The following is a 16,321-nucleotide window of genomic DNA, read 5'->3' as shown; positions in this document are numbered from 1 at the left end:
TACGCCCCCCGGGGCATGGCCTTCCTCTAACGTGGGATTTCTGCTCCAGCGCCTCTGACGAGACAGGAGAAACCGGGACCGACGTTTTACTTCACCATCCGATAGAAGCTCAGTGGATAAGGCGGGAATCGAACCCGCGTCTCATAGCATCATCGGGATCGGCAGCCGAAGCCGCTACCCCTGCGCCACAGACCCACATATAACCCGACCATATAACATAGTAGGGTAATAAATTTGTCTTAGTTTATGGTTTTCAAATAACTTTTTTATCGAGCAATTCCAGCTCAAATCAGGAATTTTTCTGGTACTTTTGTACCCGACCCTCTCCGATTTCAATGAAAGTTTTTAGACATGTTATCCTAGGCCTATATAAGCCATTTTTGTGTATATGGAGCCAATAGTACTCGAAAATAACATTTGAGAAGGGCGTAAGGTATTTAAATATTTTTATATTCTGTAATTTAAAAATTACTGTATCTCGGAGCCGTTGCGTCGTATCAAAAAGTGGTCAAAGACAAACTTGTAGGAAATTGGACGGGTTTTCTGAAAAAAATACACTAAAACAAAAATACAGACCACATCTATGAGATTTTTTGATTTTTAAGTCTAAAACTTAAATTTGAAGGTGATGTCACGATTTTTTTTCGTTCAAAATTTTTGAGGAAATAGCCTAAGATGTTACCAAAAGACTGACGAAAAATGCAGGATGGTATGTCTCTCCTAAAAAAACACAAAAATCATTTACTAAAACTGTTTTTTTGAAAAGTGGTCTAAACGTCAAAATTTTAAAAAACCCATAGTGGGAATCGGTTCCCCAGACAATTTTACATAAAAGTCTCCATATTAACCATTGTCCTATGTCCAATCCTTGGGAAGATACAGCGGTTTTAAAAATAAAAATGATGAAAAAATGGGTTTTTTGGTGGTTTTTGGCAATTTCTATATGACAGACTTGGTTTTTCAGTCTCGTAAATATTTTTACCGGAAAGCTCGTCCAATTTCCCATAAGTTTGCCTTTGACAGCTTTTTGATTTGACTCGTTTTGATATTCACGTAATCTAATTTATTATCCAGGTTTCTACCACACTGAAAAAAATATTCACTTTTCAGTTATTAACAATGTAATTAAGCTTATAACTGTAAGCCCTTACATCCAATTGAAAAAAAAAAAAAAAAAAAAACATTCAATATTACGCCCTTTTAAAATGTTTGTCTTGATTTGAAAATTCCAAAAATATTTTTTTCGAAAAGATCGGAAAATTTCACAATTGTTTCATATATTAACATTGAAAATCGGACCATTAGTTGCTGAGATATTGACGATAGAAAATGGTGGGTTGTTTGGGTGAAACTTAGAAAACATCAATTTTCCTGTTTTTAAACCTTTGCATTGCAATATCTCAGCAACTAAAGGTCGTATCAACATAGTCCGAATAAGCAAAATATAGAGAATTTTCTCAGCTTTTCAAAAATATTTTTTTCAAAACTGGGCAAACATGTGCACTAATTTAAAAAAATGAAAAACTGCGACTATTTTCAAAAAAGTCACTTAAATATGGCTATAACTTGAAAACGGTGCACTTTATCAAAATTTTAGTAAAGTACTTTTTGATTGCAAATTTGATTTTACATCGAAAAATGAAGTTGAAAAATTTTTACGACCAAAATTTCGATTTTTTGAAAAAATCAGTATTGATTAAAAAATTCATAACTCGGTCAGTGATTTTTTGCACAACCTGGAAATTTCTGAAAAGTTGGCATTTTATGTCTTCTAAAACATATCAAAAAATAAAAAAAATTAAAAATAGTGTTTTTTTGTAAATCAAGTTTTAGTGATAAAAAGTTAAATAAAAAAATCACCAAATTTTTTTTTACCGTGTATTATTTTTTCCAGTGTAGTCCGTATCCATACCTACAACTTTGCCGAAGACACCAAATCGATCAAAAAATTCCTTCAAAAGATACAGATTTTTGAATTTTCATACATCATTTTTGTATGGACAGCTGCCGAATTTGTATGGAAAATTATATGGACAAACTAATGATGCAAAATGGCTTCTTTGGGCATACCGAAGGCACCAAAAAAGTTTCAGCCGGATTAAAAAATACAAAAATTAAAATTGAAGAAAAAAGACCGATTTCGTAGAGAATTGCTCTATATGTAAAACATGTTCAGTTTTTTGTTTATTCTAATACAGAATTATTATGTAACTATTATCTAGAAAATTTAAGAGAAATTGTATTTTTAGTATGCTACTTTGCACAAATTCCAACCAGCAATTTTTGAATTGCATCGAAATCATTTTTATTTCATGTTAACTCTGTTTGTCCAATTTTGTTTTCTGATGAGGCATTTTTTGTAACTTTTGTTGCACAGAAAACATTTCTTTTCATGTTTTGTAATTTTCTTTTTTCATTTTAAGTGATTTTATTTGCATGTGCCATGTTTAGTTTTTATTTTTGGATGGTAGTTTTTTTCCTACAAATTTTGAACATTATCTTTTGTTAATTTGTTGTGTTTTTTAATTCTCCAGTCTCAGTGTTAAAACATAATATATTTAGCAAAAATAGATCAATTCTATTCATTAGAATTTCATTCCCCAGAATGGATTATGAACAGGATGTGATGATTTGGTGAATTCAAGATTTGAAGATTTCAGGATATTAGGAGCAAAATAAAGTAAGTTTTCATTCTCGTAAAAATGTACCCTCCCTTTGGTAAAACAACAACAATAAATATTTCTGAAGAATGAAATCCTGGGAAATGTTAAAAGTAAAGGAATTCTTTCGAATGGTCTGTTCCGGGGAATGACATTGTGACATTATTTTGACATAAATAGAAGAAGATACTAATAAGCAACACAGCCAAAATGACCCCAGTAAAAACTTTTTTTTCATTACATTGGGAAAGTATCATTAATCACACAAATTCATCAAATCTTAGATATTTCAATATTGGTTAAAAAATTGTTTTTTTTTTTTTTGGTAAAATTTTGTATCAAAGTCCGACTTGGAACAGGATTGAGTCATTAAGGGTTAAGTTGGTCGAAAAAATCCAACCATGATTGTATTAAATCAATAGAAATATATACAAATTAATCATCGTTAAATTTGAATAAAATAATATTACTCTTCTCAACCTTAACCGAGTTCAAGTTTAATGAGATATTTTGTTTTTTTTTTTTTAGTTTTACATGTTGTTTTTTACAGGAATCTCAACACCTTCAATTTACTATTATTTTATAAATTTCTTCTTAAAATTTATCTGCATTTTGCTGAAAGCTCAACATAACATCTTCATATGAGAGCACAACAAAACCGCGTCCTGATGGTGTGAAAAGGAGGTTTCCTCTTATCGGCAACACTCTTTCATTACATTCCACCAAGAATATGCAAATTTTGCGCAGTATCTAAACGCTTGTGTTGGCTCGATTTGATTAGAGGTTTTACCAAACTCGGAGCAGATGATCGTCGCTTGAAGCGCGCTTTAGAGGTCGGATGTCGATTGATTGGGATATTAGAACTTCCCGTGGTCCATCATTACGGGTTGTCTCGCGAACAGGTGTAATTTCGTTCTGCTGCACCCATAGTGCAATTATTTCGACACTTTGGAAGGGTTCTTAAACGTTTATTTCTTAATCTTTTTTTTTGCAGAGCAAATGATGCGAGACTCCCAGTCGCACTCGTCCTCGTACATGCCGTCCAAGCCGATGACGACCCACCCCTTGTACAGCCAAGCAACGCTGGAGCAGCACCATGCTCTGCTGAACCAGTACCGCTACAGCATGGCCTCGGCCGTGTCCCCGGACGGAAAGTCGGTGGTGCATCCCCATCCGTATGTCGCCGGAGCGGCCCCCGTCCAGAAGACGGCCGCCGTCAACATCATCCAGCACGAGGGCCACACCCCGGCCAAAGTTCAACAAGACCCCACCAAGCACCAGCAGCAGCTATCCCCGTCGACGCCAAAGGGTGAATCCAAGAGTGAACCTTCGTCGTCGAGCACAACTCCGGTGATCAACGCAGCCGCGGCAGCGGCAACGTCCCTCTCCCCACAGATGGCCTACCTGCCCAAGCATTGGATCTGGAACACCAGCCTGTTCTACGCGGCCAACCGCAGTGTGGCGGCCGGGACCGATCCGGCGGCGGCTTTTCCCCACGGGTACTTTGCATATGGGAATCCGTTTGCCACGTCCGGTGGATTTGCCGTGCAGCGGGACAGCTACCGGAACGATGGAACGACCAGCTCGAACACCAGTTCGTCGCCGGTGCAGATCACCGACGTCAACTCGGACGATTCGTCGGATAACCACGATGATTTGAGGGTAGGTTTTGGATTTGTTTCTTAAATCTTCTGGACAAATTTAACAACCATCGTCTCTCCTCCCTTCCACAGACCAGCATGTCCAAGAAGCGCAACCCGTACTCGATCGAGGAGCTGCTCAAAAAGCCCGAAAAGCGCCAACGGTTGGACTCCTCGCTGACCATCACCTGTGTGCCACACCAGCGGCCGTCCTCCACGGACGAGTACCACCCGCACCACGGTCAACGCTCGCCGTCGGCATCCCCCAAGTCGGTGTCGCCTGCCCACAGCAGCAGCACTGCCGGTGGCCACTACCGGCCCTCGTCGGTCACTGGCGGTTCCGGCGACGAGGCGACCATCAGTTTGGTCAAATCGGTCAAGTCGGCGGCCAGCAGCGACAACAGTGTCAACATTGAGATTTGTGATTAGGCAGAGTTTTTCTTTGTGTGTGTCTGTACACGGAGAGAAATTGACGGGATTGGGAACAGTGTCTAAGGTTTTTTAAAGATCAATAACACCTTTTCCAAATTCAAACACGAAATTTTACATTTTCGTCAGCGCAATTTCTTTCCGTTAGAGCGTGTAAATTTCCCTCCCCCTAACTTGCCATAACCATAGCGTTTGTTGAACTAGTTTTGTACGTACTGTTATCCTAGGAGAATCTCTCTGTACATATATGTGTAACACTAAGCAACTAACCAATTAGATCGATTTTGAGAGATCGATCACCCTCTAGCCTAAGTGTAATTTATTAACGAAAAAGAAGGTATAATAAGCAATTGAACGTACTGCAAAGATCATAATTCGGTGCAAGAAATTGTCAAATTGGAATTGATCTGAAATTGGATAAAAAAATTGACATGCTCTTATTTTGCTAAAATATTTCTCAATAAATGTAACATTAATTTTTTCATTGCTCTTAAAGTTGTTTAATCTTGCAGATTTTTTTTCCAGATGTTTTATTGGTGATTTGGCTTGGATTAAACGAACCAATAAAGTTTAAAAATTACATTAAACTACCGAATGAACATTTTTAGTTTCAGCATTGGAAAACACTTTGAGATTGTCAAATTAAAAAAAAATCATTTTTGTTAGAGCACTTTGCTTTTTTTTGCAATTTTAGAGTGGTTCCAATTTCACAGTCACAATGCAATTGATTGTTGGTAATATTCTATAAGAAGACACTCATAATCTGAAACATACTCTCCTCAAACAAGCAAAAAAGGAACAAAAAATCAAAAAATATGTCCCGTAAGCCCCCACCAGTGTAAGATAAAGTAGACTAATTGTTTCAATAAACAGCCGGAGCGAATTACTGGTAATAAATTAAAAAATAATTTGTTTTCTTCTGCATCCATCCATCCGTCTCGATACGCCGGATTGTCCCCCGTTGAGAAGGTCGATCACGCGGCCAATCATCATCATCGTGTTCGCGGCAGTAGCAGCCTCAGCACCGTGTAATAATTGAGAAAGAAAGGAAATACCGGTTCCTCCGGGGGTCTTATCGGAGGTCCGTGATCTTGGCGTGTAAAAATCGGTTGTGCAAAAGATGATTTTTAATTAGTGAGGCTTTAGGGTGATTTTCAAAGCTACGACCATCATTTTGTAGCAATTTTCACAAAAATATTAAAAAATGAAAAAAAATGGCATCAAAACATTTTGAATCAAATTGTTAGTTTAACCAAACCACAAAAAAAAAGATGGATCACCCTAAAACACAGCATAACCATCAATGGGTGGTTAAGGGGGGTAGAACGGTGCTGAGCTTTTACGAGCTTTTGAGGCGATCAATCGGATCGGGAGCGAAACTGACGACGCTCTGCAAATTGGACGGAACGGAAAATGACCGTTGCAGCATGGTGAGCAGTGGGAATGTGGATTTGATTGCGCACTGATTTATGCACCGCTGTCATAAAAGTATTAAATTTTAATTGATCTGCGTTTTGTGTGGCTGCGCATGAGAAATGTATAATTTTCAAATTTGCATTTCGAGTGGTCGTTGGGAGGAATTCTAGCGATCAGATCTGTTGAACGCAATATTGCATGCAACTGGATGATTCAAGTTGAACGCAATGTTTAAGCGTTTCTGTTAACCATAGCCCACTATGATTTTGAGAGCTTTTTCAGAGAGCAGCATGCTTTTCATGGAGATTTTAAGAATTAAGAGAAGTTATTATTTATAAGCTTGATAATTTAGTACAGTATCGTTACATAGAGTGAAATGGGGCAACCATTTTTTATCGCTTAACATCTATTTTTGTGTCAACTCAGGCAAAAATGGTTATCATCAATTAATAAAAAAAATCGGCAGAAAAATACATTTTTTTCCAAATCTGGTACAAACAAACTTAAGGTAAATTGGACGAGCTTTCCGATAAAAGTATAAACCAGATTAATAAATCATGTTGGTCATATAGAATTGTCCAAAAACCACCAAAACCTAAACACATTATTTTTTTAACCTTTTTTTTAAACTGCGTTATCTTTACAAGGATTAAACTTAGAACAATTGTCTCGACAATTCGTCAGCTGTGTGCTATCTTGTGACATAGACCATTTTGGTCGAAAATTAGTTAATGATGACGTTTTGCTATACTTAACAAACACTACAAGATGCTTTAACCCGATTTTGGAAACTCGCTTCCGTTTCCCGGATATCGCAATACACACTTGTGACATAGACCAATTTATCATCAAAATGATTGTGCACACTTGTGACACGTCATACATGTTGTTGGAAAATGTGGAAAATTTTTCTGGTTTCTCACAAATTTTTGTACACACATACTTTCTAAAGGCAATGCAACCTTTTGTTTATAAAAATAACCTGATTAAGTCGATTAAACCATTGATTTGACCTTTTTGCCTTCCTCACTGAGGTAAGGCTATAATCCTGCTCTAAAATTGAACTTTTTATTTAAAGCTCGAAAACCCACCATGATGTATCCAGCTTTTTAAGCGAAAATGGCGTTCGAATGGTGAACGCCCGAAATGTCAAAATCACGCAGTGGTACCAACTTAACGAAAAAAGTGTGCCATGGCATGACAGCCGCATTTTTTTGTAATGTTGGTGCTACTGCGCGATTTTGACATTTCGGACGTTCAACATTCGAACGCCATCTTCGCTTAAAAACCTGGATACATATCGACTCAGAATCGAAAACTGAACAAATGTCTGTGTGTATGTGTGTGTGTGTATGTGTGTGTGTATGTGTGTGTGTATGTGTGTGTGTATGTGTGTGTGTGTATGTGTGTGTGCATGTGTGTGTGTATGTGTGTGTGTATGTGTGTGTGTATGTGTGTGTGTATGTGACCAATAATGTCACGCAGTTTTCTCAGCACTGGCTGAACCGATTTTGACCAAACCAGTTGCATTCGACTTGGTTTAGGGTCCCATACGGTGCTATTGAATTGTTTGAAGTTTCGATAAGTAGTTCAAAAGTTATGTATAAAAATGTGTTTTCGCATATTTTTGGAAGTTGAATAAATGGCAGTAAACTGAACCAAACATCATCATTATATACATCGTTGAATAGGTAATTGAAAGACCTTTCCAACGATTCCAAAACATTGAAGATCTGGCAACCCTGTCTCGAGTTCTGACCACTTTAGTGATATTTATGTAATTTTTTGTAGCCGGATCTCACTTAAATGTATGTAAACAATGTCCGGATCTATCATCCGACCCATCGTTGGTTAGATAATCAAGAGACCTTTCCAACGAGTCTAAAACATTGAAGATCTGGCAACCCTGTCTCGAGTTCTGACCACTTTAGTGATATTTATGTACTTTTTTAAGCCGGATCTCACTTAAATGCATGTAAACGATGTCCGGATCCATCATCCGACCCATCATTGGTTAGATAATCAAGAGACCTTTCCAACGAGTCCACAACATTGAAGATCTGGCAACCCTGTCTCAAGTTATGACCACTTTAGTGATATTTATGTACTTTTTTAAGCCGGATCTCACTTAAATGTATGTAAACGATGTCCGGATCCATCATCCGACCTATCATTGGTTAGATAATCAAGAGACCTTTCCAACGAGTCCACAACATTGAAGATCTGGCAACCCTGTCTCGAGTTATGACCACTTTAGTGATATTTATGTACTTTTTTAAGCCGGATCTCACTTAAATGCATGTAAACGATGTCCGGATCCATCATCCGACCCATCATTGGTTAGATAATCTAGAGACCTTTCCAACGAGTCCACAACGTTGATGATCTGGCAACCCTGTCTCGAGTTATGACCACTTAAGTGATATTTATGTACTTTTTTGAAGCCGGGTCTCACTTAAATGCATGTAAACGATGTCCGGATCCATCATCCGACCCATCGTTGATTAGATAATCAAGAAACCTTTCCAACGAGTCCACAACATTGAAGATCTGGCAACTCTGTCTCGAGTTATGACCACTTTAGTGATATTTATATACTTTTTTGTAGTCGGATCTCACTTAAATGTATGTAAACAATGTCCGGATCCATCATCCGACCCAGCGTTGGTTAGGTAATCGAAAGACCTTTCCAACGAGTTTAAAACATTGAAGATCTGGCAACCCTGTCTCGAGTTCTGACCACTTTAGTGATATTAATGTACTTTTTTGTAGCCGGATCTCACTTAAATGTATGTAAACAATGTCCGGATCCATCATCCGACCCAGCATTGGTTAGGTAATCGAAAGACCTTTCCAACGAGTCTAAAACATTGAAGATCTGGCAACCCTGTCTCGAGTTCTGACCACTTTAGTGATATTTATGTACTTTCTTGTAGCCGGATCTCACTTAAATGTATGTAAACAACGTCCGGATCCATCATCCGACCCATCGTTGGTTAGTCTCGAGTTCTGACCATTTTAGTGATATTTATGTACTTTTTTTGTAGCCGGATCTCACTTAAATGTGTGTAAACAACGTCCGGATCCATCATCCGACCCATCGTTGGTTAGGTAATCGAAAGACCTCACCAACGAGTCTAAAACATTGAAGATCTGGCAACCTTGTTTCGAGTTCTGACCACTTTTGGTATTTATGTACCTTTTTTGTAGCCGGATCTCACTAAAATGTATGTAAACAATGTCCGGATCCATCATCCGACCCATCGTTGGTTAGGTAATCGAAAGACCTCACCAACGAGTCTAAAATATTGAAGATCAGGTAACCCTGCCTCAAGCTATGACCACCTAAGATGCCACTGATGAGCCCTTGAGTAATATGTGTGTTTTTTGTATTCCGAAACTTAACGAAATTAGACAAAATTTGTGTCCAAACCCATTTTTGGAAAAAAGTGAGGAAGGCACCAACCACATAGGTGGATTAAGTTAGTTTTTCAGTTTGTATGGGAATTCTGTGCACACTTGTGACACGTAGTACAATTTCACTTTCGAAACACACTTGTGACACGTGCTTTTCAGATTTTTGTTTATATTATTTACTGTATCTTTTAACTGGTGTAACCAAATTAGTTGAAACTTGGAGCGTTTGTTAAGCGATAGTATACGAACCGATTGCTTCAAAAAGTTTGGCTCTATCATGCATAGTTTTGAAATTATTTACCAACAAACTTTAAAAATCGATTTTATTGAAAAGTACTGAATGGTCGTTGTCACAAGATAGCACACAACTGACGAATTGTTAATATTTATCGTACCCAATAACAAATTACTAATTATTATGGAGGCTTTTATGTAAAATTGTCTGGAGAATCAATTCCCGCTATCGGTTTTTTTTTTAAATTTAGACCACTTAAAAAAATATTAAATAATTTTTATATTTTTTAAGAGAGACATACCGTCCAGCATATTTCGTGAGGCTTTTTGCAACATCATAGGCTATTTTCACACAAAAATTGAACGAAAAAAAACGTGACGTGACTTCACCCTTAAAAATTACTCTTAAACTTAAAAATACAAAAATCACTCATAAGTGGCTTGTTTTTTATTCAGTATATTTTTTTCAGAAAGCCCATCTAATTTCCTACAGGTTTGTCTTTGACCACTTTTTGATACGATGCAACGGCTTCGAGTTACAGCAATATTTAAATGACGATATACAAAATTATTTAAATAATTTACGCCCTTCTCAAATGTCATTCTTGAATGCAACTGGCTCCATATACACCAAAATGGCTTATACAAGTTTAGGATAACATGTCAACAAAGCTGCAGTAAAATCGGAGAGGGTCAAGTGTGAAAAATTCCTTTTTTGCAATCTCAATCTAACAGGCTCTCGTCACAAATAAACAATCAATTACAATTTTGCAATCTCACTGTAAAACTGACAACTTTTCCTGTCCTTCTGGAGAAACGAAACGGCCTACTTTTCCCTACCAAAAATAACAGAATTGAAAATAAATACCTTTCAATAACAGTGCTGTACTTTTTTTAAAGTCATTCTGAGCATTTTTTGTTCTTCGAAAAACGTAACTTCCTTTGTTTAATGTTTGTTCGATAATGTTTTGTTTAGTATAATGAACTTCAAAAGAAGAAGACGGTTTTTCGTTGCCGCTGCTTTGGTGACATTTCCTGCCTAAAAAAAGTAAATAAATTCATTTTAAATTCTTTTTTATAGTTTTATTTGTCATTAACCCATTAGTATGCTTGTTTCCAATACCGTCATCTGGGGCGAAACAGGACACATGGGGCGAATTGGGACAGCAGTTTTAGCTTTGTTGCAGCCTAATATTTTGATTTTCTTGAGTGGTTTCGGTTAGACCAGATTCAAGCAACAAAATGTGTACATTCATTTCCAAATTTGAAAATTTTAAGTGATTTAAAACGCGCTGTCCCTGTTCAGACTGTAGTCCCGATTCACCCCAGTTAACGGTACCTAACATTTGGCTAATTCTACCTCCTCATAGCATTTTCTTTTGCTTTTAAAGTATTTTTTTATTTTTTTACAGTCACTTTCTCATTTTTATGTTGTTTTTCGCATGTTCTGATACAGAGCGATAACATTATCATTTAAATTAACAATAAACTGTTCCATAATATTGGGATCGTATTTTGCCTTCCACAATAAATAAAAAACCTCAATTTACCTAATAATTCCACAAACAAATGATCTCTTTAGCTTGAGTTTGGTTTGTTTCAACGTTTGAAATAACAGTCCAGACTTGATTATCCGAAGGTTGAATAACTTCGGATAATCGAATCATGAACAAAAAAAGTGTTTTTTTTTATTTTCTTACTTGTATTATCAAATGGGATGAAAACGCCAATGAATTTCACGAATTCAAATTTTCCATTGAGTCACGATCACGATCTTATATCAAAAAGTTTTGTTTCAGGCCAGGTACGAAGCAGAGTTGTCATCAGAATAAGAAGATTGTTTTTATTATTTGAATATTTTATTCGAATTTTTCAAAATACATATATAACTTAAATTTTCAACAAATAAACCTCCAATACATCCACTGTCTAGCTATGTAAAAGATGTGCCCGATATTATCCTATATTTTCGTCGAATAGCCTTTCCTTTTTTATTATTTTTCTTTTATATCCATATTCTCCTCCTAAAGTTTATTTTTACACAATCTACCATTCAAGTCCCATCTTTCTATTCACATGAACCTGCTGTTGAAATAATAATATTCGAAACAAGTCGGCGCCTTATTCGTGCCGCTTCTTCCACACTTTCATGCACGAAACATGGCACATTTTAACAATTCCAATAGTTTTGTGTGTTTATTACATTTCAACTTTCTCTCTTCTTTATCTTACAATATATAGGGTAAAAACTCATTTTTTAAACCACTAAGTTGTCGTTTACGGATTGTACACCGGTTTAACAAAAACTAAAAGGGGAAGGGGGGGTTGGATTTTGTTTGTTTGTGGGGAAAAAGTAGATTTAAGTAGAACTTTTGCTTATGTACAATTCGCGCGGACGATGTATTTACAAAAAGTTACACAAAAATTAAAGTGTTACTAAAAAGTCATAGGAATAGTACGCGGCCAGAAAACTAAAAATAAAAACAGACGACAGTTTTGTTGTTGGTTTGATTTTTGTGGTTTGTTTTGAGGAGAGATTCCGAAAGTCGTTGTTCGTACTGCTTTCTTTAAGTAGGTTTGTGTGGATGTATTTGAGTGTGTGCTATTGTTATTTGTTGCATGGGTTTTGGGGGGCTTTTAAGTGCTTTGAGAAGTATCCGTTGCATTATTATCGTTTACTCTGTTTTTAGTTATTCGCTAGTTACAGTATTCGTTGTATAATTGCTTTCTCGTTAAGTTGATGCTTTTTTGTTGCTTCGTTTTATGAAATCAAAAATTGTCTCTATCGGCTATTCGCTATTGCTCGCATTCTTTTTGCCCCCTCATTTTTCTCTTGCTTTCGAATCAAAGTCTTGGAAGAAAACTTAGTTTAGTTAAAAAATTTACGCACTCGATTTTAAAAATAATATCACAGGTATTTTTAATTGAAATTTATAAAACTTTCGATTCCAGCATGCTGCTCTGTTGCGCGCGCCAATTTCACGTTGTACTTGTCTCACACTCTCGCTCGCGCGTGGTTTGTTGATTAATATTCGCAAAACCTTGCCTCCTCTCGCCAGGACCCTTAAGTACTACTACACACCTAACGGCTAGCCAGCTATGTCAGAGTTTAAATATTTAGTTTTTTCTCCCTCTTTCTCTTATCACTATCTACGACTCTATGTACAATTGATGCACAAGTGGCCGCAAACGACCACCTTGCACACGTTGATAAAGGCACGCTTGATTTGATCCTCCTGCGATCGCTTACACACGAGTTTAAAATGTATTGAAGGCACTTACGAGTAGAACAATTTGAACTTTTTCCTATTCTTTATAGAGTGTGTGTGTAAAATTGCTATCAAGTAGGCGTGGGTTTCTGCGATTCGATGCTTGAAAATCTCCTAACTTTTTTGTTTCACTATTTGACGTTTTAAATGGAAGATCAGTTCTGTACACGTTTAAAAGGTAGTAACAACTAGACCGTCGTTTCGTTCCGATGGAGCGGAATCAGCTCCCGCTGCAGATCGTTGACGTACTCGTGCTCGGACGTGCTCTCCGTCTCCGTGGGGGACAGCGGGATGCCGAGGGTTTGGGTGGGCGGTGCCGCCTGCATCTGGATGGCCTCGGTCTTGTTGTTGGCGTTGCTGGCGGCCGGGTTGTTGTTGTTGTTGTTGCCGACAATTGTGGTCGGCGCCGCCGAGATGGTGCTGCACGGTAAGCTATTTACACTTGTGGGCGTTTGGGGCGGGTTGAAGGGGCTGCCGCCTTGCTGTTGCAGCATGACTGGTGGTGGAGTTGGGAGGCCGGTGCTCACGTTGGCCGCCGATCCCATCAGGTACTCGGGGTTGTCGACGCTGGCGGGGACACCGATGAGGTCCATGTAGCCGGGCACCGACGGGGCTTGACTTTGGCAAGTTGGCATCAGGTAGTCGTCCTCGTCGAGGGGCAGGTTCAGCCGGAGTCCGCCGACGCCGACCTCGCGCGTGTTGCCGTCCGTTTCATCGTCCGGCTTGAGCGGATCTTTGCAGTATCGAAGGGACTTGGGCAGGTCACCGTTGGGCTGGTGGTGGTGATGGTGGTTGTGGTCCTGGCTGTGGTGATGGTGAGGAGGTGCAGGGACCATGAGGGCGGGTCGAGTCTTCGGTTGCAGGTATTCGTCGGCTTCGACGACCGTTCCGGGGATGTCGGGAGCCGGTGCCAACGTGCGGATCAGGTCCTTTTCGTCCTGGTTGGTGTAGGACGGCAGTCTCATGAATTTATCCCCCGGGATCATCAGGTATCGACCCGGATCACGTGCCTTCTCGGCGAACGTCTCCGACAGGGTTTTGAACGATGGACGGGCGTCCGCGTCCAAAACCCAGCAAGAAAGCAGAATGCAGTACACGTCCAGCGAGCAAATGTCCGGCTGCGGCAGCTTGTGTCCAATTTCAATCAGTTCTGGGACATCCTTAGCAGCGACATTCTCGTACGGTCGGCAGCCGTACGTCAACAGTTCCCAAATGGTCACGCCGAACGCCCACACGTCACTCTTGCTGGTGAACACGCGGTGCCGGATGCACTCCAGGGCCAACCACTTGATGGGCATCTTTCCTCCGGCCGCTCGGTACTCGTCCGAATCGTAGTCAAGCAATTTTGCCAATCCAAAATCGGTGATCTTGACACAGGAAGGCGTCTGAACCAGCACGTTACGAGCGGCCAAATCACGGTGAACCAGCCGGCGTTCCTCCAGGTAAGACATTCCCCTAGCGATCTGCGTTGACCAGTTTAGCAGCGCCTTCGAGCCGATCTTATCCTTGTGGTTCCGCACGTATTCCAGCAGACAGCCCAGCGGCATCAACTGCGTGATCAACATCATTTGCGAGGTCATGCAAACCGCCAGCAGCTTCAGCAAGTTCGGATGCTCCACCGAAGCCATAATGTAAGCTTCCTCCAAGAACTCCTTGCTCGATTCCGCCCCGGAAACCTCCGTCAACACCTTGATCGCCACCGGAATCTTGACGCTCTCATTCTCCGGCATCCAAACTCCCTTGCAAACTCGTCCAAACGCGCCACACCCCAAAACTCCACCCCGTCGAATCTCCGCCTCCTTGATGATCCTCAACTTGGTCAGATTCGGTCCCACATTGGTCGGCCGCAGCGGCTCCGAATCCTCACACCCTGCCAACGCCATCGTCATCTTCACCGCGTCCTTCTTGTTCTTCTGCCTGCAGTACATCGCTACCATACACAATGCCAACGCCAAAAACACCGCACACGCCAACGCCACCAGCAAAAACAACGGCGTCGTCGACGCCTCCAGCCGGAACCCGCTCTGGATCTGCTCCGGCGAACAGTACGGCCCAATTTTGCTGGCCTCCACCGGGAAGTGCTTGTACGGATAGGCCGCCGGGCAGCTCGCCGTGCAGTTGAACGCCGTCGAGTTATCCACCGGATCGCCACCCTCGTAGATCTTCAGATTCCTACACTCGACGCACTGGTCCTCGCCGAACCCGCGACACCCGCGGCACTCCGAGTGGCACGGCAGACACTCGCGCGTGGTTTCGTTCGCAAAGTGATCGCCCGGGCACTCGTCCTCGCACAGCTCCGCTCGCTTGTACTTGGAGCACTCCTGGCAGACCTGCTCGTGGAATCCGTACTGGGTGCACTTCTTGCACCGCGGGTGACACTTCCGACAGACCGACTTGCCTGAGAGCTGCTTCAGTGGTCCCTCGTCCTGCTCGACGCGTTCGCTGTAGTAACCATCTGGAAAGACACGATCGCAAAATTAGTCCCGTTCAAGCTTCACCTTCCCGAAATTATCTTACCTGGACACGGTTCGTCCTTCATCAGGCAGCGTTCCACCGTTCCGTCGCTCTCCATAATCGCACGATCGCACGAAATGCACCCATCGACGGCGATCGTATCGCGCGGTCCCGTGCATCCGATGCACGTCTTGTGGCACGCCACACAGGTTCCGTTCATGTTGTACTTGGTCGCGGGGCACTCGGACACGCAGAACTTGCCGTCTTTGACGTTCACGCACGAGCCGCAGTTGTCGGCGTTCGGGCCGTAGCACGAGTTGGCGCACTCCGGGTGGCAGTCGCCGCAGCTCTTCGAGTTGACCTGGTAGATCCTGAAAAAAACATTGTTTTAGATCGCGTTCAACTTCCAACCTTAAAGGGAAACTTACTTTGGCAGACTCTTGCAGCTGTCCAGGCACTTGCCCTCGTAGTGGAAGTTCTTGCACTCGAGGCACTGCTCGGGGCCCTTGCCCCAGCAGCCCGCGGCCGTGCACTGCTCGTCGCAGAACATGCCTTCGTTGTCTAAAAAGTTGAAGATCATTCGATCAGTCACCAATTACTACTTCAGCTTGAAGGGGTTCAACTTACGGCAAACGGTCGTGTTCCGGTTCGACATGATGACACTCTCGTGGTCGGCGGACTTTTTGATCTTGCCCCAGTCGATCTCCTGCGCGTAGCACAGGTGGTCGTTCTCCAGGATGACGATCGCGCCCGAGTTGACGCGCTTCAGCGACTTGAGCTCGAGCGAGCGCAGCGAGGTCTG

General features: G+C 40.9%; 2 protein-coding genes across 4 annotated transcripts in view; one reads left to right on the top strand and one right to left on the bottom strand.

The window, feature by feature from the left end:
* LOC120426261 (paired box pox-neuro protein) overlaps nucleotides 1-5,615 on the top strand; it is a 166,901-nt gene extending 161,286 nt beyond the window's left edge. For both annotated transcript variants that reach the window (XM_052707943.1, XM_052707942.1), the window contains exons 6-7: nucleotides 3,655-4,322; nucleotides 4,394-5,615. In XM_052707943.1, coding sequence (XP_052563903.1) covers nucleotides 3,655-4,322; nucleotides 4,394-4,729 — 1,004 coding nt within the window. In that variant the 3' untranslated portion in view covers nucleotides 4,730-5,615. The remainder of the gene's footprint in view (nucleotides 1-3,654; nucleotides 4,323-4,393) is intronic.
* A 6,705-nt stretch (nucleotides 5,616-12,320) lies between these two features.
* Nucleotides 12,321-16,321, bottom strand: part of LOC120426263 (epidermal growth factor receptor) — a 213,138-nt gene continuing 209,137 nt past the window's right edge. For both annotated transcript variants that reach the window (XM_039591005.2, XM_039591004.2), the window contains exons 5-8: nucleotides 16,147-16,318; nucleotides 15,948-16,080; nucleotides 15,583-15,890; nucleotides 12,321-15,520 (exon numbers count right to left, since the gene is read on the bottom strand). In XM_039591005.2, coding sequence (XP_039446939.1) covers nucleotides 13,254-15,520; nucleotides 15,583-15,890; nucleotides 15,948-16,080; nucleotides 16,147-16,318 — 2,880 coding nt within the window. In that variant the 3' untranslated portion in view covers nucleotides 12,321-13,253. The remainder of the gene's footprint in view (nucleotides 15,521-15,582; nucleotides 15,891-15,947; nucleotides 16,081-16,146; nucleotides 16,319-16,321) is intronic.

This window comes from Culex pipiens, chromosome 2 (assembly GCF_016801865.2).
Source record: "Culex pipiens pallens isolate TS chromosome 2, TS_CPP_V2, whole genome shotgun sequence".
In the NCBI taxonomy this organism is placed as follows: Eukaryota; Metazoa; Arthropoda; class Insecta; order Diptera; family Culicidae; genus Culex; species Culex pipiens.
Note: the sequence above shows the minus strand (reverse complement) of the source record. Positions and strands in the feature narration are given on the sequence as shown.